Genomic DNA, 23,401 nt, shown 5'->3' on the forward strand with positions numbered 1-23,401 from the left:
ATTACCTATCTGCCTGTCCGTGGGAAATAAAACTATAAATGGATATGCTCAGATTGATTCTGGATCCTCTGCTAATTTTATTAACTCCACGTTCTTTTCCAGTCTAGAGGTATGTCCCATCCTGCTTCAGCGTCCTGTAAACGTCACAGGAGCTGATTCTGCGCCTTTTGTGCAAGGTGAAGTACGTTATGTCACCCCTTGTCTAGAGGTCAAGGTGGGCTCGATTCATGTTGAGAAACTTGATTTCTTTCTCATGCACAATTTGTCATCTGATGTGATATTGGGATTGCCTTGGTTGAAGACACACAACCCTGTGTTTGATTGGTCCAGCAGAGAACTTGTACGATGGGGCCCAGCATGTGGGTCTCACTGTATTACTGTTTCTTTGGCGGAATGTTCTCCAGGTAAGGAGGAGATTCCGGAATTTTTATGTGATTTTGCTGATGTCTTTGACGAAAGGGCTGTGGAGGGGCTCCCGCCTCACCGATCGTATGACTGTTCCATTGATTTAGTTCCCGGTGTTAAATACCCTCGAGGGCGAATCTTTAACCTGTCCTGTCCTGAGAGAGAGGCCATGCGGGAATACATCAAGGACAGTTTACGTAAAGGTCACATACGTCCCTCCTCTTCCCCTATGGGTGCCGGATTCTTTTTTGTTGGTAAAAAGGATGGGGGTCTCCGGCCCTGTATTGACTACAGGGAACTAAACAAAATTACTGTAAAAGATCAGCATCCCTTGCCATTGATACCAGATCTTTTTAATCAGATAAGTGGAGCTAAGTGGTTTTCAAAAATTGACCTCCGGGGAGCATATAATTTAATTCGTATCAAGGGAGGAGACGAATGGAAAACCGCATTTAATACCCCAGAGGGCCACTTTGAGTACCTGGTCATGCCCTTTGGGTTGTGTAATGCCCCAGCAGTATTCCAAAGGTTTGTAAATGATGTTTTTCGTGAATATCTAGGACGTTTTTTGGTCGTATATCTGGATGATATTTTAATCTTTTCTCCTGATTGGGATTTGCATGTTAAACACGTACGTACAGTGATGGAGCTTTTGAGACAACACAGTCTATGCGCCAAATTATCGAAGTGTCATTTTGGTATCCAAAAGATTTCCTTTTTAGGTTACAACATTACCCCCAACTCCTTTAGTATGGATCCTATTAAAGTAGCGGCCATCGAAAAATGGGAAAGACCTAACAATCTCAAAGCCCTTCAAAGGTTCCTGGGCTTTGCCAACTACTACAGAAAATTCATTAAGGGGTTCTCCCTCATTGCTAAACCCCTCACTGACCTGACTAGAAAGGGGGCGGATCTGGTACATTGGTCTCCCGAAGCCATGAGGGCATTTGATACTCTTAGACAGTGTTTTTTAAGAGCTACAGTACTGGTTCACCCAGATTTTGAGCGTCCATTTGTGGTAGAGGTGGACGCATCCGAGGTGGGGGTTGGAGCGGTATTGTCTCAAGGGTCAAGTACCCTGACCAATCTCCGACCTGTTGCGTTCTTCTCGAGAAAATTTTCTCCAGCTGAGCGCAACTATGATATTGGCAATAGAGAGCTGTTGGCCATCAAGATGGCCTTTGATGAGTGGCGGCATTTTTTAGAAGGCGCTAAACATAAGGTTACTGTACTGACGGACCACAAAAACTTGGTCTACCTCGATACAGCTAAGCGTCTCTCTCCACGTCAGGCCAGATGGGCTCTATTTTTACTAGTTTTTACTTTGAGATCACTTACCGACCTGGTTCTCGTAATGTCAGGGCTGATGCTCTCTCCCGCAGCTTTAGCCTGGAAGATATCCCCGAGAGTCAGGTCGATACGATCTTAAAACCCGGTGTGGTGGTGTCAGTGTTACAACCAGTCCCAAGATGTGGCCCCACCTAACACTCCCAAGTCTCTCCTGTTTGTGCCGCCGAACCTTCGCCTCCGTGTGTTGGAAGAAACTCATAGCTCTGTTTTGGCTGGTCATCCGGGTATCGCGTCAAGGCATCGATATCCGGGTATCGATGTCAAGGCATTTGTTGAGGCCTGCGAAATCTGTGCTCGGTCCAAGGTTCCTCGTAGGCCACCGGAGGGACTTCTTCATCCCCTGCCGGCCCCTACGAGACCTTGGACGCACTTGTCTATGGATTTTATTACTGATTTACCTGTATCTAAGGGGAAGACGGTCATTTGGGTGGTGGTGGATCGCTTTTCTAAAATGTGCCACCTTATTCCGCTGCGCAAACTCCCCAATGCTCGCCTACTAGCTACTTTGTTCATTAACCATATCCTACGATTGCATGGGGTTCCGGAGGACATTGTCTCGGATAGATGTGTCCAGTTTGTTGCTGGTTTCTGGAGAGAGTTTTGTGGTAAACTAGGTATCTCATTGTCCTTCTCTTCTGCGTTCCATCCCCAGACTAATGGGCAGACAGAGAGGGTCAACCAGTCATTAGAACAGTTCTTAAGGTGTTTTGTATCTGATACCCAGAACAAGTGGCGTGACTTCATTTCTCTCGCTGAATTTGCAATTAATAATCACGAACAACGTTCCATTAAAATGTCGCCGTTCTTCTGCAATTATGGGTTTAACCCCAGATACTCCTCGGTTCACTCCGCCGACTCTCTAAATCCTTCAGCTGAAGCCATATTCTCTAAACTGTGCACAGTTTGGGCCCAAGCTCATCAGAACTTGGTCAAAGCCCAAAACTCTTACAAAAAATTTGCTAACAAAAGACGCATATCTGGCCACCAATATACAGTAGGTGATAAGGTCTGGCTAGCTACTAAGAATCTTAAATTGAGGGTACAGTCAGGGAAGCTGGCGCCCAAATATATTGGGCCATACACTATTACAGAAGTTATAAATCCTGTTACGTTCAAACTCAAACTTCCTACGGCGTTGAAAATCCATTCTGTATTTCACGAAGCATTGTTGAAAAAATATATTCCACCTGTCTCTCTGTCACCTCCCCCTGCTCCGATTGTTATTCAGGGGGAATTGGAGTATGAGGTGGAGAGACTTCTGGACTCCCGCTGGGTTCAAGGTTCATTACAATATTTGGTCCACTGGAGGGGCTACGGACCAGAAGAGCGTACCTGGGTGACAACCAGGGACATGCATGCCCCTCATCTAGTCCGACGATACCATACTCAGAACCCGTCTAAACCTGGTCCATGTAATAAGGGTCCTGAGGCCCCTCCTGAAGGGGGGGGTAATGTCAGCAACTTACCTGACCGCGCTCCAGCGACGTCTGTCCCGGCTGGAGCGCAGCGCCGTCGCTCCGCCTCCGCCGGCCGGAGCCGAGTGACGTCACGGAGACCCGACGGCGTCCCTAGCAACCGGGGACGCCGTGGGGTCACGTGACTGGCTGCCGGCCTGCCGACACACAGCTGAGCTGCATTGCGCTCAGGGTGAGTGGCTGAGCCAGCCGCTCTGCCTGTAGTGCTGCAGCTGCTGTGCTAGTTTCATCAGGAGGCCGGGCCAATCAGCCCAGGCCTCCTGCCACTAGTATTTAGTTCAGCCCTAACCAGCAGAACTTTGCTGGCTATTAGATTAGTTCTAGTCCCAGCTCTCCCAGTCCTATTCCTGTGAATCCCTGTCCTAATTCCTTTTGCTTGACTTACTCGTGTTTTGACCTCCGCCTGACTTTCGACTATTCCTTGTATATCTGATTCTGTACTTTGTTGCTCGTGTGGTTTGACCCGGATTGTTCCATTACTCTCTATTGTGTCTGTCTGTCCGTATTGTTTTGTGTGTTCACTTACGCAGCGTAGGGAACGTCGTCGTGGTTGTCCGCGACCGCCTAGGGTCGATTAAGGCAAGCAGGCAGGTGACAGTGGGTGGGTTCAGACCTAGGGCCCACTGTCTTGTCATGTCTGTATCACCCGATTCCTGACACAGCGATCTGTAAAGATGCTGCATACTGTAAGGAGCACAACACCGCTCACAATGATGTATGTTGTGCTCCTGTTTGTGTGTTTTTTGTGTGTTTCTCCCTTTTTGTTTTTCAGATATCGGTATCCTGTGGATTATGTCGGATTACGTGGACTACGTCGATGACCAGCGGTTGTTTGGTGTTTTTTTTTTTATAAAATGGTCAATGAGGGGTGTGGGGGTGTTGTTATTTGAATAAAACATTTTTTTCACTTGTGTGTTGTCTTTATTTCTTTACTTTATAGACTTAGTAGTGTAAGCCGTCTAATAGATGGAATCCATTACTAAGTCGGGGCCTAGTGTTAGTCGGTATAAAATGGCTAACACTAACCCCCCCATTATTACCCCGGTACCCAATGCCACCAGGGGTACTGGGAAGAGCCGGGTGCCAGTGGTCCCGGAGCGTCAAAATTCGCGCTCCTGGACCGGGCGGCAGCAGGCTGGTAAGATTTAGGCTGAGGAGGGCCTAAACCAATGGCTCTTCCCACCCTGGTGTTACCAGGCTGCTGTCGTTTGGTTTTTAACCCAGCTGGTTATAAAATTAGGGGGGAGCCTATGCGGGTTTTTTTAAATAAATAAATAATTTAATAAAACGCAGAGGGTCCCCCCTATTTTTATAACCAGCCGGGTTAAAAACCAAGCGACAGCAGCCTGGTAACACCAGGGTGGGAAGAGCCATTGGTTTAGGCCCTCCAAAGGCCTAAATCTTACCAGCCTGTTGCCGCCCGGTCCAGGAGCGCCAATTTTGACGCTCCGGGACCACTGGCACCCGGCTTTTCCCAGTACCCCTGGTGGCATTGGGTATTGGGGTAATAATGGGGGGTTAGTGTTAGCCATTTTATACCGGCTAACACTAGGCCCCGACTTAGTAATGGATTACGTCTATTAAATGGTTTCCACTACTAAGTCTATAAAGTAAAGAAATAAAGACAACACACAAGTGAAAATTTCTTTTTATTCAAATAAAAACACCCCTACACCCCTCATTGACCATTTTATAAAAAAAAAAAACACCAAACAACCGCTGGTCATCGACGTAGTCCACGTAATCCGACGTAATCCACAGGATACCGATATCTGAAAAACAAAAAGGGAGAAACACACAAAAAACACACAAACAGGAGCACAACACCCATCATTGTGAGCGGTGTTGTGCACCTTACAGTATGCAGCATCTTTACAGATCGCTGCTTACAGTCTGGCCCCCAAGGGTTTAAGAGAGGATGTATTGCATCCCCCTTAACCCCTTGGGGGCCAGACTGATGTCAGACTGCACCCATCCCAGCAAGGAAGGGGTTTAGTGACCCCCCTTCCTTTCTGGGAGGGGTGCAGTGCAGGGGAGGGGGTGGGGAGAGCTCTATACTCACCCCGATGTGTCCTCTTCGCTGGTCCGCAGCACAATGAAGTCACTGTACTGCGGACCCGCTAATTATATGTGCGCTCAGCCGATCAGCCAATCAGCTGAGCGCACATATAATTTTAAATGTTTCTTCTAATAATGCTATTGTGATAACATAATTAGAAGAAACATTTGATGTTTTAATTAAAGTAAAGTGATGATTAGTACAGAAAGCTCTATTGCCGGCAATATGAATTAACGGCTTACTGGAGCTTCCTGTACTAATTAATATTTAATTATTAAAACACATTTTCGTTGTATTAAAATCAGTTTCGTTGTTCAATAATTTAATTTAAACGAATCCATCATTGTGCAATTAAATATACTGTCAAAAAATAAATATATATATAAATATACATTTATTTATATATATATTTATTTATTTTAACAGTATATTTAATTGCACAATGATGGATTTGTTAGAATTAAATTATTGAACAACGAAATGGACTTTATTACAAAGAAAATGTGTTTTATTAATTTAATATATTAACTATTAGAGGCATCGGCATTCGGCATCATTGCCGGCTATTTTTGAAGTACTCCGTACGAACCGCCTGTCAATCCACGGCCGCATTTCCAGCCGCAAACAATGGTCTTTGTAATTTTTTACGGGTCCGTTTATGATAGGGCCGTAGATTCATACATAGTGTGCACTGTGCAGCCGTATATCGTATACTTTCCAGCGTACGCATGAATTGGAAAAATCCGGCCAATGATTTACCGCCCGCAATACAGCCGCACAGATACATAGTGTGAACCTAGCCTAATACTGTTATATGTGATAATGCTAAGTGCATGCTATGATAGGGTTAATTGCAGGATCCTTATTACGTTGTCCAGCCCTCTGCGTCCACGTGCATGAGGAAGGAGGAGTTTATGTCCTCCGAAACGTCCACGGTGAGGACGTACCTGGGCGTCCATGTCTGTTGAATGCATCAGCTGTGAGCTTCAGCATGTTACATATAAATGAAAAATAAAGAAATAAATGTCATGAAGACAGTTGTGAGTACTTTGTGCTCTGGATTCTCCGAGCATGAAGGTTCCTTTCGGACCGCGTGAAACTACTAATTGGTGAGCTAACCATTTATTTTCTCCATACTTGGTGTATTACTTATTGATATAAATAAAGCTTTGATGATAAATTTGAACTTTGAGTGAATCATGATTACTATTTAGGATACAGAGTATTATATAGCTGTTTTCTAGTTAAGTTTGGTACTTAGTGTCATTTTTAAAGTGGTATTACACATCATTCTCCTAGAAATATAGGTGTTTTCTTTGAATATCTGGTCTATTCCCACCTAACCCGCTATCTTCTGCAAACTTTTGACCCCCATCAGTCTGGTTTCTGTCCTCTCCACTCTACAGAAACTGCCTTTACTAAAGTCTTCAATGATATCCAGCTCCATACCTCCTCCCATGATATCACCCCTGCACTTCTACGGAACACCAGTAACTGTCTGTCTCCCTTCTCTAACATTATGTCCTCCCTATTCCTAAAACGCATAAAACTAAGATTGAACTGCTTGTATTCCCTCCCTCTGCTAAACCCCCTCCACCTGACATCTCCATCTCTGTCTGTGGTGCAACCATAACCCTTACACAGCAAGCTCCATAACCCCCACACAGCAAGCTCCATAACCCCCACACAGCAAGCTCCATAACCCCCACACAGCAAGCTCCATAACCCCCACACAGCAAGCTCCATAATCCCCACACACCAAGCTCCATAACCCCCACACAACAAGCTCCATAACCCCCACACAGCAAGCTCCATAACCCACACACAGCAAGCTCCATAACCCCCACACAGCAAGCTCCATAACCCCCACACAGCAAGCTCCATAACCTCCACACAGCAAGCTCCATAACCCCCACACAGCAAGGTCCATAATCTGTATACAACAAGCCCCCTGCCTTGGGGTTATGTTAGACTCTGATCTGTCTTTCACTCCTAATATTCAATCTTTTCCACGTTCCTGTCACCTTCATCTAAAAAACATCTCTAAAATCCGCCCCTTCCTTACTGTCAAATCTGCTAAAACTCTCATTGTCGATCTGATTCATTCCCGTCTAAACTATTGCAATTCCTTGCTCTAAATTCTCCCCCCTCCAGTCTATTCTTAATGCAGCGGCCAGGCTCATCTCCCTGTCCAGCCGCTATACTGATGTCTCCCCCTGTACCAGTCACTATATAGATGCCTCCCCCTGTACCAATAACTACACTGATGTCTCCTCCTCCTGTACCAGTCACAACACTGATGCCTCCTCCTCCTGTACCAGTCACTACACTGATGTCTCCTCCTCCTGTACCAGTCACTACACTGATGTCTCCTCCTCCTGTACCAGTCACTACACTGATGTCTCCCCATGTACCAGTCACTACACTGATGTCTCCTCCTGTACCAGTCACTACACTGATGTCTCCCCCTGTACCAGTCACTACACTGATGTCTCCTCCTCCTGTACCAGTCACTACACTGATGTCTCCCCCTGTACCAGTCACTACAATGATGTCTCCTCCTCTACCAGTCACTACACTGTTGTCTCCTCCTCCTGTACCAGTCACTACACTGATGTCTCCCCCTGTACCAGTCACTACACTGATGTCTCCCCCTGTACCAGTCACTACACTGATGCCTCCCCCTGAACCAGTCACTACACTGATGTCTCCTCCTGTACCAGTCACTACACTGATGTCTCCTCCTGTACCAGTCACTACACTGATGTCTCCCGCTGTACCAGTCACTACACTGATGTCTCCTCCTCCTGTACCAGTCACTACACTGATGTCTCCCGCTGTACCAGTCCCTACACTGATGTCTCCCCCTGTACCAGTCACTACACTGATGTCTCCTCCTTCTGTACCAGTCAATACACTGATGTCTCCCCCTGTGCCAGTCACTACACTGATGTCTCCTCCTGTACCAGTCACTACACTGATGTCTTCTCCTCCTGTACCAGTCACTACACTGATGTCTACTCCTGTACCAGTCACTACACTGATGTCTCCCCCTGTACCAGTCACTACACTGATGTCTCCCCCTGTACCAGTAACTACACTGATGCCTCCTCCTGTACCAGTCACTACACTGATGTCTCCTCCTCCTGTACCAGTCACTACACTGATGCCTCCTCCTGTACCAGTCACTACACTGATGTCTCCACCTGTACCAGTCACTACACTGATGTCTCCTCTTGTACCAGTCACTACACCATTGCCTCCCCCTGTACCAGTCACTACACTGATGTCTCCTCCTGTACCAGTCACTATACTGATGTCTCCCCCTGTACCAGTCACTACACTAATGTCTCCCCCTCCTGTACCAGTCACTACACTGATGTCTCCTCCTGTACCAGTCACTACACTGATGTCTCCTCCTGTACCAGTCACTACACTGATGTCTCCCCCTGTACCAGTCACTACACTGATGTCTCCCCCTGTACCAGTCACTACACTGATGTCTCCTCCTCCTGTACCAGTCACTACACTGATGTCTCCTCCTGTACCAGTCACTATACTGATGTCTCCCCCTGTACCAGTCACTACACTGATGTCTCCTCCTGTACCAGTCACTGCACTGATGTCTCCTCCTCCTGTACCAGTCACTACACTGATGTCTCCTCCTGAACCAGTCACTACACTGATGACTCCTCCTGTACCAGTCACTACACTGATGACTCCTCCTGTACCAGTCACTACACTGATGTCTCCTCCTCCTGTACCAGTCACTACACTGATGTCTCCTCCTCCTGTACCAGTCACTACACTGATGTCTCCTCCTCCTGTACCAGTCACTACACTGATGTCTCCTCCTGTACCAGTCACTACACTGATGACTCCTCCTGTACCAGTCACTACACCGATGTCTCCCGCTGTACCAGTTACTACACTGATCCCTCCTGCTATACCAGTCACTACACTGATGTCTCCTCCTCCTTCTGTACCAGTCACTATACTGAGGCTTCCCCCTGTGGGGAACTTGAAAGGAGGACAGGCACTCAGGAACGTGCATTACGGAAGCCTGTACTAGAGATTCTGTTGTGGGCTGAGGTCAAGATGTAGTATCCCACTACGTGTTTTCTTTTCTCTTCTTACACCTTTATAAAAGTGTCTCACTCTAGTGTCACAGGTTAGGACAGGAGGCCGCTGTTCCTTACTCCAACCACTAGATGTCACTCTCACACAGACACAGCACAGCTGCAGATAACGCTAGCTACACACACACTTCTTTTTCTCTAGTAGCTACTTCCCTTTAATCAGTAAGTGCCTGGCTACAGGACAGGCAGGACATGTATATAGCTCTTCTTGACACTAAATATCCAAACACTATGGACTGCTAGACAAGACCTCTAGGGACACTGGAGTTAAGGGAAATCTCAACCTTGTCTACGCTGAGGACAGATTAACTGAATTGGATAGTTGACCACCTTAGAAAAAGGACAGACAAGCTCAGAATTGATCCTACAGTAGAGCACAGTGCTAGTACACCGCTCTCTACTGACAAGGCACTCAGCTTTGTAGGAAGGATTCTACAAGCCAGCTCCACCGAGAGCAGAGACCTGGGAGTCGTAACACCCCAGAGGATGGGTCACCCGACACTGTGGGACAGAGAGCAGTGAAGAGAGATAACTAGTCTTTTCCATAAGAAAGTATGAGGATTCTTCAAACACTTCACCACATCCCGGTAGAGTACAAAGTACATTAGGCAAGGGCCCTCCTACCCAGTCCCTGACACATGCTACTGTTTCTTCTATCATTTTACTTATCTTCCTGTTGTAATATTGTTACTGATATTTTTGCACTAAGTTCCTGAGCACTGTTTGTAACTGTTTGCACTAAGATACCTTTTTTTAAGTTAAGTTTACCAGTTGTTTGAAGTGGGACTCTGCATCTCACACCTGTCCTGATCTAGAGAGTAATGAAATATTCGAAAGGTCAAAATTTGATTAAAAAAACTGCGATATTCGACTATTCGATCGAATATCGAACCCCATTAAAGTCTATGGGAGAAAAATGCTTGTTTCTTGGTGACCTTCAAGTGGTCGAATTTAGGTTTCCAAGTCCACAATGACATCTCAGAAATTGATGCACAAACCTCTGGTATATCAGAGAAAGCATGCCTGGGTGCATCTAACACGCCCAAGTCACAGTATTACACCACTATAGCAGCCTATGAAAAATACACTCCAAACACAATATAACATCTAGGCAAAGTGGAAAAAATAAAAGGAAATCTTCTTTCCTCTATATTAGTATGGACAGAAAGCCAAATTGCAAAAGAAAAATTTTCCTGTACCTCTTTAAATCACATTTCCTGTTACAACCACAGATGGCATAGGCAAGGAGGAAATCAATCAGCACCATCGCTAACTGACATTGTGTGTGTGTCCTGGTCCCTGCCAAAACTTCTGGCCATGAAGATGTTGCTATTTAGGCTTGTTAAAACGCAAGCTTTCCACAACCTGATGGTGGCCGCTGTCCCTCGGTATTTGGTCTCTAGCCATCACTATTTTTCCCGCTGTGCCATCCCCGCCTTGCACCAGCACGTGTCCCGTAACATCAGGCACGCCCTGAGTAGTGCGGTTAAAGAAAAGGTCCTTTTGACCACCGAAGGGCTTGTGACCAGGGACACTACATCTCCCTGACAGCACACACAGGCTAACATTGTGGAGGGGTAAAAAGGGGTTGCACCCAGGGATGGGCTACCTGCTACCCCTGCCCAAGATAACTGACCTTGTTTCTATCACACTTTCCACTACCCTTTTTGACAGCTTGGAGAACCCCTCTTTCTTAATTTTTGTTTCATCTGTCCACCACCGAGTCATCCACACAGTCCAGTTTCGTCGATAGCCAAGAGTCTGGACTGCAGGAACCTCACTCTAACCCTCCTTCCGTCCTCCCTGCCCAATGTTACAAACTGAGTGATCCTTCCCTTGCCCACTCCCAGGAGCTCTTCTTAGGTCCATTTGCTGAATTTGAGTCCTCGCAAGTATTGCAAGAATCGCTGTCAGGAATCTGCAGTAGCCTGTGTGAACTGGACCTGGTGTTTTTCCTTTGTGTGCCACACCCGATTGCTTCTCAGCTTCTGGCTATGCAGGAGTTAAGCTGAGAAGCTCCTGGTCTTGATTTTACACCTGTGTTGTTGCTGTGATTGACAGGTTTCTCTGCCTGTCTGTACCTGGAAGATCAGAGCGCCGGTCCAATAGGGATCCAGACCGGGCTCTTGGTCAGCATAAAAGCTAAGCACAGACTGAGTCCCAGCGCTGGCTAATTAGGTGTATTCCTGGTCCCAGCTCTCCCTTGTATATTCCTGCGCTCCCCGTCCTATCCCTTCTACTGCTCGACTCGTTTTTCTGACCTCCTGCCTGACTTGTGACTACTCTTTTGGATTACTGATTTTGTACTACGTTGCCCGTGTGGTTAGACCCGGCCTGGTTTACTATTCCTTATTGTGTTCGTTTGTCCGTATTGTTTTGTGTATCACGTATATAGCGCAGGGAACGTCTCCGTGGTTGTCCGCGACCGCCTAGGGTCGGCTGAGGCAATTAGGCAGGGACAGTGGGTGGTTCAGATAGGGCCCACTGTCTGGTTGTGTCTGTGTTAGTCTGACAATCGCAATCGGATTTTGTTTGTACTGATGCCCAAACTCTGGAGCGTCCTTAATCTCCAGATGATGGCTGTGTGGAATGGAAACTTGAGGGTAAAATGATGAGTGATGATGACGAGATATAGTTGTCAGCAAGGGAGGCTGTTGGTATGTCCGGTGGGTAGGAGAAGGAGCAGAGTGAGGAAGTGTAAGAGGAGGTGGTGGACGACTAAGTGAGTGACTCGACCTGGCCTGGTGTCATGTCTAACGGGGAAAGCAGTGGGGATGTGGAGGCACACATAGAACCGCAAAAGACAGGAAGAGGCAGTGGGGTGGCCAGAAGCAGAGGACAGTCCATACGGAGAAAACAAGCTAGAGCCAGCAGGGCCGCAGCTCTTCCCTCTAGTAGGCCCCCGCACAAAGCTCCCGCATCTAGGGCTCGTTCATCATTGGTGTGGAAATATTTTAACTAGAGATGAGCGAACCTCAAGCATGCTCGAGTCCATCCGAACCCGAACTTTCGGCATTTGATTATCGGTGGCTGCTGAAGTTGGATAAAGCCCTAAGTCTATGTGGAAAACATGGATATAGTCATTGGCTGTATCCATGTTTTCTAGACAACCATAGAGCTTTATCCAAGTTCAGCAGCCCCAGATAATCAAATACCGAACGTTCGGGTTCGGATCTACTCGAACCCGAACCCGGTTTGCCCATCTCTACTGTTCACCCATACCCCCAGGTCCTTATTAGAAGCTGTTTTACCCAGTATTTTATTATTTAGCATTTTACAGGTAGCTGCACCTTGTTGCCACATCTGTTGCTCACACTACAACCATGACTCCTTGTGCCCATGTTTCATCCACCTTTACTGCTAGTTCTGCCACTGCTACTGGTCATACCCTGAAAAGGGCCAGACATTTGACATTTTGACATGTTTAAGTTTTAAATAGGAAACTTAACCTGAAAGGTGATTCACAGGGTTAACTTCACCAAGGAGAGCTGTGGACAGAGGTGGATTACTGGTGCACAATGACACTTATACTGCTGCCAGACACAGTTTTAGAACAAGCCACCCGACGTAACCGGACTGGTGCTTCACAGGGTTAACTTCACCAGGACATGGTCCATACTTTCTATTGGTACCTTTCATGCATATAGTTGACTTTTTGTTAACATTTCATTACAATTTTTCCAGATGTGACCAAAATTCAGCAATTTTGCTCTTTTGGCGCTTACACTGTTTCCCGTGCAAGATCAGGAATGCAATAATTCCTTAGTTTGGGCGATTTTACATGCAACTATATCAAATAGGTTATTTATTAATTTTTATGTATAAAATGGGAAAAGGGGGGTGATTTACACTTTTATTACGTGATGTAATTTTTTTAATTAATAAAAATACTTTTTTTTTTTTTTACTGTGACTTTTTGTCCCCCTGGTGGACTTCTATGATTGCTGCACTGACCTCTCATAGAGATCAATGCAGTACTGCAGTACATATGTACATACTGCATTGATCTCTGCAGCACATACTGCATTGATTTCTGAGATTGGTGCTAGATTACTATGGATTTCTAAAGCCCATAGTAAACGATTGCCAAGGCAGGGTTATTACGTCACTGATTCCCGGCACCTCAAGCAGGAAGGATCGACCCCTCGTGATCAAATGTGTGAGGGGGGCTATATACCACTGTTAGTGCAGGGCTGCATTATGCAGAAATAAGCTGTGGTATATACTAGGCTGACATTTATGGATACAGATCTCATAATCAGTGTTTAGGGGAGGGTGGTGAGTGATATATAAGTTTTTCTGTTTGTGCCTGTGTCTTTCTATTACTTTCTTTCTCTGCTGGCCAGCAAAACCTCTATCTACTGTTATTCCTACAGACAGACAAATGCAGCATTTCCCCCATATATATATATATGTATACAAACAGCATCACGGCTTACCAGGAGGAACCAGAGGGGAGGGGGTGCTTGGTTTATATGGAGCACTGCCCTGATTACTGCCAGGTGAGACTGAGCTGGAGCTATGTAGCTATACTGGGTTATGTATTCCTAGTTATTTTGTGTATTTCTATGCTATTTATTTTCACAATATGTATTATGATTTTATGCTGTGTAAGAAAAGGATAAGTTTATAACGATTTCATGTTTAAATCTGAACCGATGTGTATATTTTCGTTTTGTTGCTTTTTGTGTATTGTTGCATTTTGGGTAAATTTGTATATAAAGACACCTGGAAGCCCTAGGTTTAGAGAGAGTCTGGTCAAAGTATGTGAGCTGGGAAAGGGTGCTGCTTGATACTATGGCAGCTGCAACAAACCCTGATCTGCCGAATATTATTAGTTTTGTTATTTTGCTTTAAATAGAGAAGAAGCATTTTTTTTTTCCTATCACTGAGTGACATTGCTTTCTTTTTGTGACCTCAACAAATCCCACACCTCAACAACCAGATAAGGGGTTGCAGCTACACCAAGTTGTTTTATAAGAAAAAAATATATACAGAAAATATATACAGTATATATCCCTATTTACATATGTTGTAGTTTAGTTTAAAAAGCCTATCTCACCTGGGGGTGTCCATATAGATTAAGCATCTGCGCTATGGACTGGGATGGGGTAGAAAGTAGATGACCAATAAAAGCTATGACTTTGCCGTTGTTGCCGCATCTGTAGTTCCAATGGTGCTTTACCCCTCCTGACAGAGCTCTCATCGTGGCTTGTACTGCTTGCTCAGGAAATACGCAGGAGTCATACATGTCATATCCCAGGGTGATGTTGGGGAGAAGATTCGGGTTTTTATTGATCTCTTCAATAGCAAAATCAAATGCAAGATAATGGCGCAAGTACTGAGCAAGCGGCCTGGAAATAAATCAGTAATATACAGAATATTAGTAATAATAATAAATCAATTTTTTATATATATATATATATATATATATATATATATATATATATATATATAACTGATATATTCCACAGCTGTTTACATCACTCAGCTCGGTCCCTGTTCCCATTAGGGTTCACATCAGGGCCTTATTCACACATTCCCACTGGCGTAGCTACCATGGGGGCAGGGTAACATAGTAACATAGTAACATAGTAAATAAGGTTGAAAGAAGACAAGAGTCCATCAGGTTCAACCTAGGAAAATCCTACTGTGTTGATCCAGGAAGGCGAAAAAACCCCTATGGGGCAGAAGACAAACGCCCCACCACAGGGAGAAACTCCCCCCCCCCCCCCTCCCCCGACTGCAATGGCAACCAGAACAATCCCCGGATCAACGTATCACCAGAAATCTAATGCCCATAACTTGTAATATTATATTTTTCAAGAAAAGCATCCAGGCCTCCCTTGAACTTATTTACTGAATCAGCCATGACAACATCATGTGGCAGAGAGTTCCACAGTCTTACCGCTCGTACAGTAAAGAACCCGCGTCGATGCTGCTGATGAAATCTTCTTTCCTCTAGACGTAGAGGATGCCCCCTTGTCATTGTTACAGACCTAGGAGTAAAAAGACCACTACAAAGATCTCTGTACTGTCCATTCATATATTTGTACATTGTGATCAGATCGCCCATAAGACGTCTTTTTTCTAGCGTAAATAACCCCAAGCGTGATAACCTGTCCTGGTACTGTAACCCACCCATTCCCTTAATGACCTTTGTTGCCCTCCTCTGCACCCGCTCTAGGTCAGCTGTGTCCTTCTTATATACCGGTGCCCAAAACTGTACACAGTATTCCATGTGTGGTCTGACCAGTGATTTATAAAGAGGCAAAACTATGTTCTCATCTTTAGCATCTATACCTCTTTTGATGCACCCCATTATTTTATTAGCCTTGGCAGCCGCTGCCTGGCACTGATCACTAAAGTTGAGTTTACTGTCCACCAATACCCCCAGGTCCTTTTCGGAAGTAGTTTTACCCAGTGTTTTATTATTTAGCACATAACTGTACTTATTATTTCTATGGCCCAAATGCATAACCTTACATTTATCCACATTAAACTTCATTTGCCATTTCTCCGCCCAAGCCTCTAGCTTCTCCAAATCCCTCTGTAAAATGATATTATCCTCCTCTGTACTGATTACTTTACCCAGTTTAGTATCATCTGCAAAAATGGAGATTCTACTCTGTAGCCCCTCTACGAGATCATTAATAAAAATATTAAAAAGAAGTGGACCCAACACTGACCCCTGTGGTACCCCACTAGTAACTAAAACCCAATCTGAATATGTTCCATCAATGACTACCCTCTGTTTTCTATCACACAACCAGTTACTTACCCATTTGCATACGTTTTCCCCGAGTCCCAGCATCCTCATTTTGTAGACCAACCTTTCATGCGGCACAGTATCAAATGCCTTTGAAAAGTCCAGATACACAACATCCACAGCCTCCCCCAGGTCCAGTCTATAACTTACCTCTTCATAGAAGCCGATCAGATTAGTCTGACAGGACCGATCCCTCATAAATCCATGCTGGTGCTGCGTCATAAGATTATTTTCATTAAGATACTCCAGTATAGCATCTCTTACAATCCCCTCAAATACTTTACCTACTATAGATGTTAGACTTACGGGCCTGTAGTTTCCAGGATCACTCCTTGACCCCTTCTTGAATATTGGTACCACATTAGCTATGCGCCAGTCCTGTGGAAGAATCCCTGTCGTAATAGAATCTTTAAATAATAGGAATAACGGTCTGTCTAACACAGTATTTAATTCTTGCAAAACTCTAGGATGGATACCTTCTGGGCCCCGGTGACTTATGGATTTTAATATTTTTAAGGCGTTTCCCCACTTCTTGTTGTGTTAGGCAGGTGAGATTTATGGGAGGATTAACATTATCCCTAGTCATATCGTCTGTTATGGGATTCTCCTCTGTGAATACAGTAGAGAAGAATGTATTTAGTAGATTGGCCTTTTCCTCTTCCCCCTCCACCATTACACCCAGATTATTTTTGAGGGGACCAACATTTTCGGTTTTAAGTCTTTTGTTATTTATATAGGTGAAGAACATTTTGGGATTTGTTTTACTTTCTGTGGCTATCCTTCTTTCTGTTGCTATTTTTGCTTCTTTTATTTGTTTTACACATTCTATTCTTCTGTCTATAGTTGCTCAATGCTTCCCCACTACCTTCTTGTTTTAGTAGTCTGAATGCTTGTTTCTTATCATTTATTGCACCCCTTACAGCTGTAGTTAACCACATTGGATTTCTCTTATTTCTACTACGTTTATTCCCATATGGTATATGTCGTTCACACGATTTACCCAGGATGCTCTTAAATATGTCCCATTTCTCTTGTGTACTTTTATTTCTGAAGGCATTGTCCCAGTCTATGTTCCCAAGGTCCTCTCTTAGTTTTTGGAAATTAGCCTTCCTGAAATTTAATGTTTTTGTAGCCCCTCTGCTAATCATTTTATTGAAGGATAATTGAAAACTTACTATGTTATGGTCACTATTACCTAGGTGACCCCCCACCTCTATTTTTGATATTCTGTCGGGCCTATTGGTTAAGATCAGGTCCAGAAGGGCCCCCCCTCTTGTTGGTTCCTCTACTAGTTGGGAAAGGTAATTATCTTTTACTATTTCCAAAAACACGCTTCCCTTCCTGGAGCTGCAGGTTTCTGCTTTCCAGTTGATATTTGGGTAGTTAAAGTCCCCCATAATAATGACTTCCCCCTGCTTCGCTGCCGCATCTATTTGTCTTATAAGAAGATTTTCTGATTCTTCCACTATACTTGGCGGTTTATAAATCACTCCTATAAGAATTTTATTATTCTTCGTCCCTCCCCTTATTTCTACCCAAAGAGACTCCACATTATCATCACATATATCCTCCCGCAGAATAGGCTTAAGGCATGATTTAACATATAGACAGACCCCTCCCCCTTTCTTATTTTTACGGTCATTTCTGAATAGACTATAACCCTGGATATTAACGGCCCAGTCATAGGTCTCGTCCAGCCATGTCTCGCTTATCCCCACTATATCATATTTCTCTTCAACCATTATGAGTTCTAATTCCTCAGCTTTATTAGTGAGGCTTCGAGCATTAGTATACATACATTTAATATATTTGTCCATATTCCCTTTCCTTTTATCACTAGTGACTATTCTAACCCCTCCCGCCGCTCCACCCCCAGTTCCATAATCTAGGCCCTGCTCTCCATCTACTCTGTCTTTACTTACTATATTGTAGTTGCCCTCCCCCCCGGTCCCTAGTTTAAACACTCCTCCAACCTCTTAGCCATCTTCTCCCCCAGCACGGCTGCACCCTCCCCATTGAGATGCAGCCCGTCCCTACCGTAGAGCCTGTAACCGACCGAGAAGTCGGCCCAGTTCTCCATGAACCCAAACCCCTCTACCCTACACCAGCTCTTGAGCCACTTATTTACCTCCCTAATCTCCCGCTGTCTCTCAGGTGTGGCTCGTGGTACAGGTAATATTTCGGAAAATATCACCTTGGAGGTCCTAGTTTTAAGCTTCCTGCCTAAGTCCCTGAAATCATTTTTAAGGACCCGCCACCTACCTCTAACTTTATCATTGGTGCCAATGTGCACCATGACTGCTGGGTCATCGCCAGCCCCTCCCAGTAATCTGTCAGCCCGATCCGCGATGTGACGAACTCGAGCGCCAGGAAGGCAACACACTGTTCGACGATCCCGGTCTTTGTGACAGATTGCCCTGTCTGTCCCCCTAATAATTGAGTCCCCCACTACCAGTACCTGCCTGGCCTGCCCTGAACTCCTGTTTCCCACCTTACTGGAGCAGACACCCCCCTGGCTTTCAGAGGCAGTGTCCTGCTGCAGCAATGCCACCCCTGAATCAAACGCCGTCGCTATAGGGCCCGGGGGTTTAGGGGGCCCGGGCCCCCGCATTAAAATATGCCCCCGCCGCCTGTATTGCCGCTCACTATGCATATGCATAGTGAGCGGCCCTGAGCCATCCCCTCCGCCCGCCCCTTCTATCGCTGCTCAGCTGAGCCGATCAGAAGCCCGGAAAAGTGCAATGAGCAGCACTTTCCTGGGCTCCTGATCGGCTAAGCGGCGATGGAGGGGGCGGCTGGGCGTGCGGAGGGGATCGCTGTCCTACTCACCTGTCTGCCGGCCCCAGCAGCTCCTCTCCCGACACTCCGGTCTCCCGTCATCCTCCGGGCACAGGCAGTGGGGTACAGAGACGCTGCCTGTGTCCCGGAAGTGTTCTGCAGCGGCAGTCTCTCTGTCCCCCGCTGCCTGTGCCCGGAGGATGACGGGAGACCAGAGTGTCGGGAGAGGAGCTGCTGGGGCCGGCGGACAGGTGAGTAGCCTGTTAGTTGTTTTTCTGGTCGCAGGGGGGGGATTGGCTACTATGAGGGGCACTATATGGGGCATTGGCTACTCTGGGGGCACTGTATGGGGCATTGGCTACTATGTGGGCACTATATGGGGGCATTGGCTACTATGTGGGGCAATATATGGGGGCATTGGCTACTATGTGAGGCACTATATGGGGGCATAGGCTACTATGTGGGGCACTATATGGGGGGGATTGGCACCAATCACACTGCTGCTATCTCCAAACTGTGACAATGAGCAAAATATTTTTTTTTCTATTTTCCCCCCTAAAATCAGGGGTGCGTCTTATCAAAAGGCGCGTCCTATAAAGCGAAAAATACGGTACTACATGGGGGGGGGGGGCAGAGAAGGGTCTAACTACTTAATGAGGGACACAGTTGTCTAACTACTATATGAATACAGAGGGGACCACTATATGAGGGAACAGATGGAGCAAATAGATGCGTATTTCTTCTCGTGCATGGGCCCAATTCTATGCACTCGGGGCCGTCCGGAGCCTCCTAGTGTGACAATATCTCCTCTGTGAGGCGACTCCATTAGAATAAGAAGGGTGGCATCACAGAGAGGAAGGATATGGTCACACTGGGGGGTGCCAGGCTCACCTTCAGTGCATAGAACCAGGCCTGTGCATGAGAAGAGAACGGCAATGAGCACGGGAATTGACAGCATTTTGAAAAAAAGGATCTCACCACCAGGATCCCTGCACCAGCACTAAACGGGTAATGTAAAAAGAAAAGGGAAAAAAGGTGATATATCTGATGGTACATTTGCTTACATTACTGCACTTAAAGTGAGACTACGATGACCCTGGCTCCTTTGTTTTGAATATAGCCGCAATATGGCACAAAACCCACGGCTCCATTCATTCTCTATGGACCCGCCATAAAGAGCTAAGTACAGCACTCAGCGCTTTTCAGCGGCTTAATTAAGAATAAAGGAGACGCGGATCATGCGCCGTACCCGTGGCTGTATTCAAAAGAAAGGAGCCAGGGGCCAGTCTGGACATTGCCAGGGGAGGGTTTGGAGGTTGGACCCCCTGCAATCAATTTATTCTTATAGTGTGAATAAATTGATTTTAGTTTTAAGTTGGAATACACCTTTCACTTCCGAACACCAGTTGATTTATTTATTTATTTATTTTTACTTTGGAGTACCCCTTTAAGCATTTCTGGTGGTGATAAACTTTATATAATTGTTGTCCCTGTACTCATAACTCCGGCAGTGGTTTATCTCTCCTGAAAACAAAGATTTTGGCATGCTGAAATGAAACATGCAAAATACTGTACTTTTTTCCCCGGCATTTGCTGTCTGCTAAGAACTGGAAAACCCCCACACAGATTAGATGGTTGGTGCCGCTAAAATCTGAGTGCTTAGCTGATAATCATCTAATGTGAATCACCATCTTTAATACTTAAAAATAAAAAATAATAGCAGTTTTCAACCAAGTAAGGATATGTGCACACTGAGTAAAATACGCAGAGGACTTGCAGCGGATTCTGCCACTCTTCCCTGCTCACTCCCGCTTCAGTTTTCTGTCTGTGCCATAGACTCCATTTGAGGTGGATTTTGATGTCCGCCTGAAGAATGAACAGGTTCAGGCTATGTTCACACTACGTATGAGACCGGCCGTTCCGTGACCGGTCTCTGCCCGGATCATCCCGGCCAGCATCAGCGCGCGCACGCATAAGAACTTGCCACTGCACACAATGAAGCAAGGGGCTGGAGTCGCTTGCTTCATCGTGTGAACTGACATGGGTTTCTACGGCCGCAATTCACTGAATTGAGGCCGCAGAAAACTGACATGTCAGTTATTTGCGGGTCCGCATGGGATCTCGGCCGGAGCGTATATGATGTGTATACGCTCCGGACGGAATCCCATTGAAGTAGAGGCAGTGTTCACAGGCGCATAAAGTACAGACGTTAATGCCGATGGCAACAACGGCCGTACTTTTATGTAGTGTGAACATAGCCTTATTCTTCGGTCGAACTACGGAATATGCCTGACCATAGAATGGAGTCTATGGCACAGACAGAGAACTGAAGTGGGAGTGCGCAGGGAATTCCTCCGCGTGTATTACCCAGTGTGCACATACCCTGAGGCATGCATGTTGATAAGAGTCTGGCTGGGAGAAGTATGGACAGCTATAGGCATTACATTACAGTTTATATGAACACAAGACAGAGGAAATATTAGAGAGTTCAAATCCCAAAAATCTAAATTCGCTGCAAATAGGGGCGTCAGTTCGACTCGTTCTGCTAAGTGGATTGCCGCCAATTCGTAAAGGAATTTGCAAAAAACTAAAAGGCGGCCGCACATGCTGTCTAGAGCGTCACTGGGCGGGAGAAACCATAATGTCAGCACCTCCCCCTCTATATAAGGCGGTTCAGTAACAGAGGTGGCCAGTCAGCAGTGTTTGGAGTAGAGAGCAGGATGGCAGCAGGCAGTTAGAGCAGAGCAAGGAAAGACTAAGGGCCCTATGACACCAACAGATTTTTCTGACAGATTTCTGCAGCCAAATCCAGGAATGGATTTGAAAAGAGGAGAAATCTCAGTCTTTCCTTTATGACCTGTTCCCTGTTTATATTCTGTTTCTGGTTTAGGCAGCAAAAATCTGTCAGATAAATCTGTTGGTGTAATAGGGCCCTAAGGCTAAGTTCAGACAACGTAAAATTTCTGTTAATCACGATTAATTGATTTGCAACAATGGCTGTGATTAATAGAAAATTTACGTTGCATTGCAGTCAAAGGGATCCCGGACAGTGTTTATGAACATAGGGGGAGATTTATCAAACATGGTGTAAAGGGAAACTGGCTCAGTTGCCCCTAGCAACCAATCAGATTCCACCTTTCATTCCTCACAGACTCTTTGGAAAATGAAAGGTGGATTCTGATTGGTTGCTAGGGGCAACTGAGCCAGTTTCACTTTACACCATGTTTGATAAATCTTCCCCAAAGTTCAAGGAATAGCTGCCGCGCAGAACTGACAGTGCCGGAGCCGCACTCTCCATTGTGTGCAAAGGTGAATTGGGATGCGGGCTCATCCGTGTGTGCCCGCATCCCAATTTACCCTAATTCACCAGTAAAGAAGTTTATCTGGCCGGTACCGCAGGGGCATTCCAGTAGTGCTGCCTTCTAAGGACTCCTGGCCGGAGTGTATACACATAGTAAAAAATCAGGCCTGGATCCGTAGCGCCGCCACAAGAAACTGACATGTCCATTCACACATGTCCGTTCAAACAATGGAGCGTGCTCCAGGCAGTAAAAATCATCCGGCTGGTACTACAGTACCAGCCGGGATGATCTTCTCAGACACCAACCGTTCCGTGACCCGACCAGTTCACGGAACGGCCTATGTCTTACAGAGTGGGAACATGGCCTTATACAGGTTGGCTGATTAACTTTTTTTTATTGTGATTTTCCAATTTTGACACTTTTACAAGAACATGCGTTTACACATTTGCCCTTCTGTAATAGTCCCAGTACTTTAGATACTATAGTTTGGCTGTTTCATTGAAATTTGTTAATATTCAATTCACAAATATTAACGAGTTTGACCCAAAATTTGTAAAGCTCACAAAACAATTTTCCGTCTGCTTTTCTAATTTCTATCTAAAATCATAAGAAAAATAGTTTCCAAGCTGTACATACCGGCTACATGTACGATCTTCTGGGGGGGATGTCCAGTCATGATCCCCAAAATAATATCCATAGGTTAACTGAGAGATTCCTCCCAATATGACATCTCCGTGTTTAAGATGCCTGTGTGTCTCTCCCGATGAGCGGAGCGCACATTGTTTCTGCATTTTAGCTGTGTGCAAGGCGGAAAGTAAGAGCAAAACTACCATCGGGATCTTTAGCCATTTCCGTCTGAAAGAAGAAGATTTTATTTTATCATACCGTATAAGGCTGGGTTCACACTGTGTCCGTTTTATGGAAAAAAAACTGATGAATAAGTGGATGCATTTGTGTCCATCTGTTTGGATCCATTTTTCCATAAAACAAAAAGCTGATCAAAACAGGTACCTATCACAGGTACCTCTAGCTCGTCTTTTCTAAGTGATATTCAGATATAACAGTCATGTTTCTGGTAATCAAGGATTAAGGTAGGTTCACACTAAGGAATCCGCGCTGAGAAG

General features: G+C 45.5%; 1 protein-coding gene across 1 annotated transcript in view; it reads right to left on the reverse strand.

Annotated features, from left to right (window-relative positions):
- LOC138790097 (extracellular calcium-sensing receptor-like) overlaps window positions 1-23,102 on the reverse strand; it is a 97,739-nt gene extending 74,637 nt beyond the window's left edge. The window contains exons 1-2 of the mRNA XM_069969055.1: window positions 22,914-23,102; window positions 14,491-14,782 (exon numbers count right to left, since the gene is read on the reverse strand). Coding sequence (XP_069825156.1) covers window positions 14,491-14,782; window positions 22,914-23,068 — 447 coding nt within the window. The 5' untranslated portion in view covers window positions 23,069-23,102. The remainder of the gene's footprint in view (window positions 1-14,490; window positions 14,783-22,913) is intronic.
- Between the last annotated feature and the right edge of the window lie 299 nt (window positions 23,103-23,401).

The sequence above is a fragment of the Dendropsophus ebraccatus genome, chromosome 4 (genome assembly GCF_027789765.1).
Source record: "Dendropsophus ebraccatus isolate aDenEbr1 chromosome 4, aDenEbr1.pat, whole genome shotgun sequence".
In the NCBI taxonomy this organism is placed as follows: domain Eukaryota; kingdom Metazoa; phylum Chordata; class Amphibia; order Anura; family Hylidae; genus Dendropsophus; species Dendropsophus ebraccatus.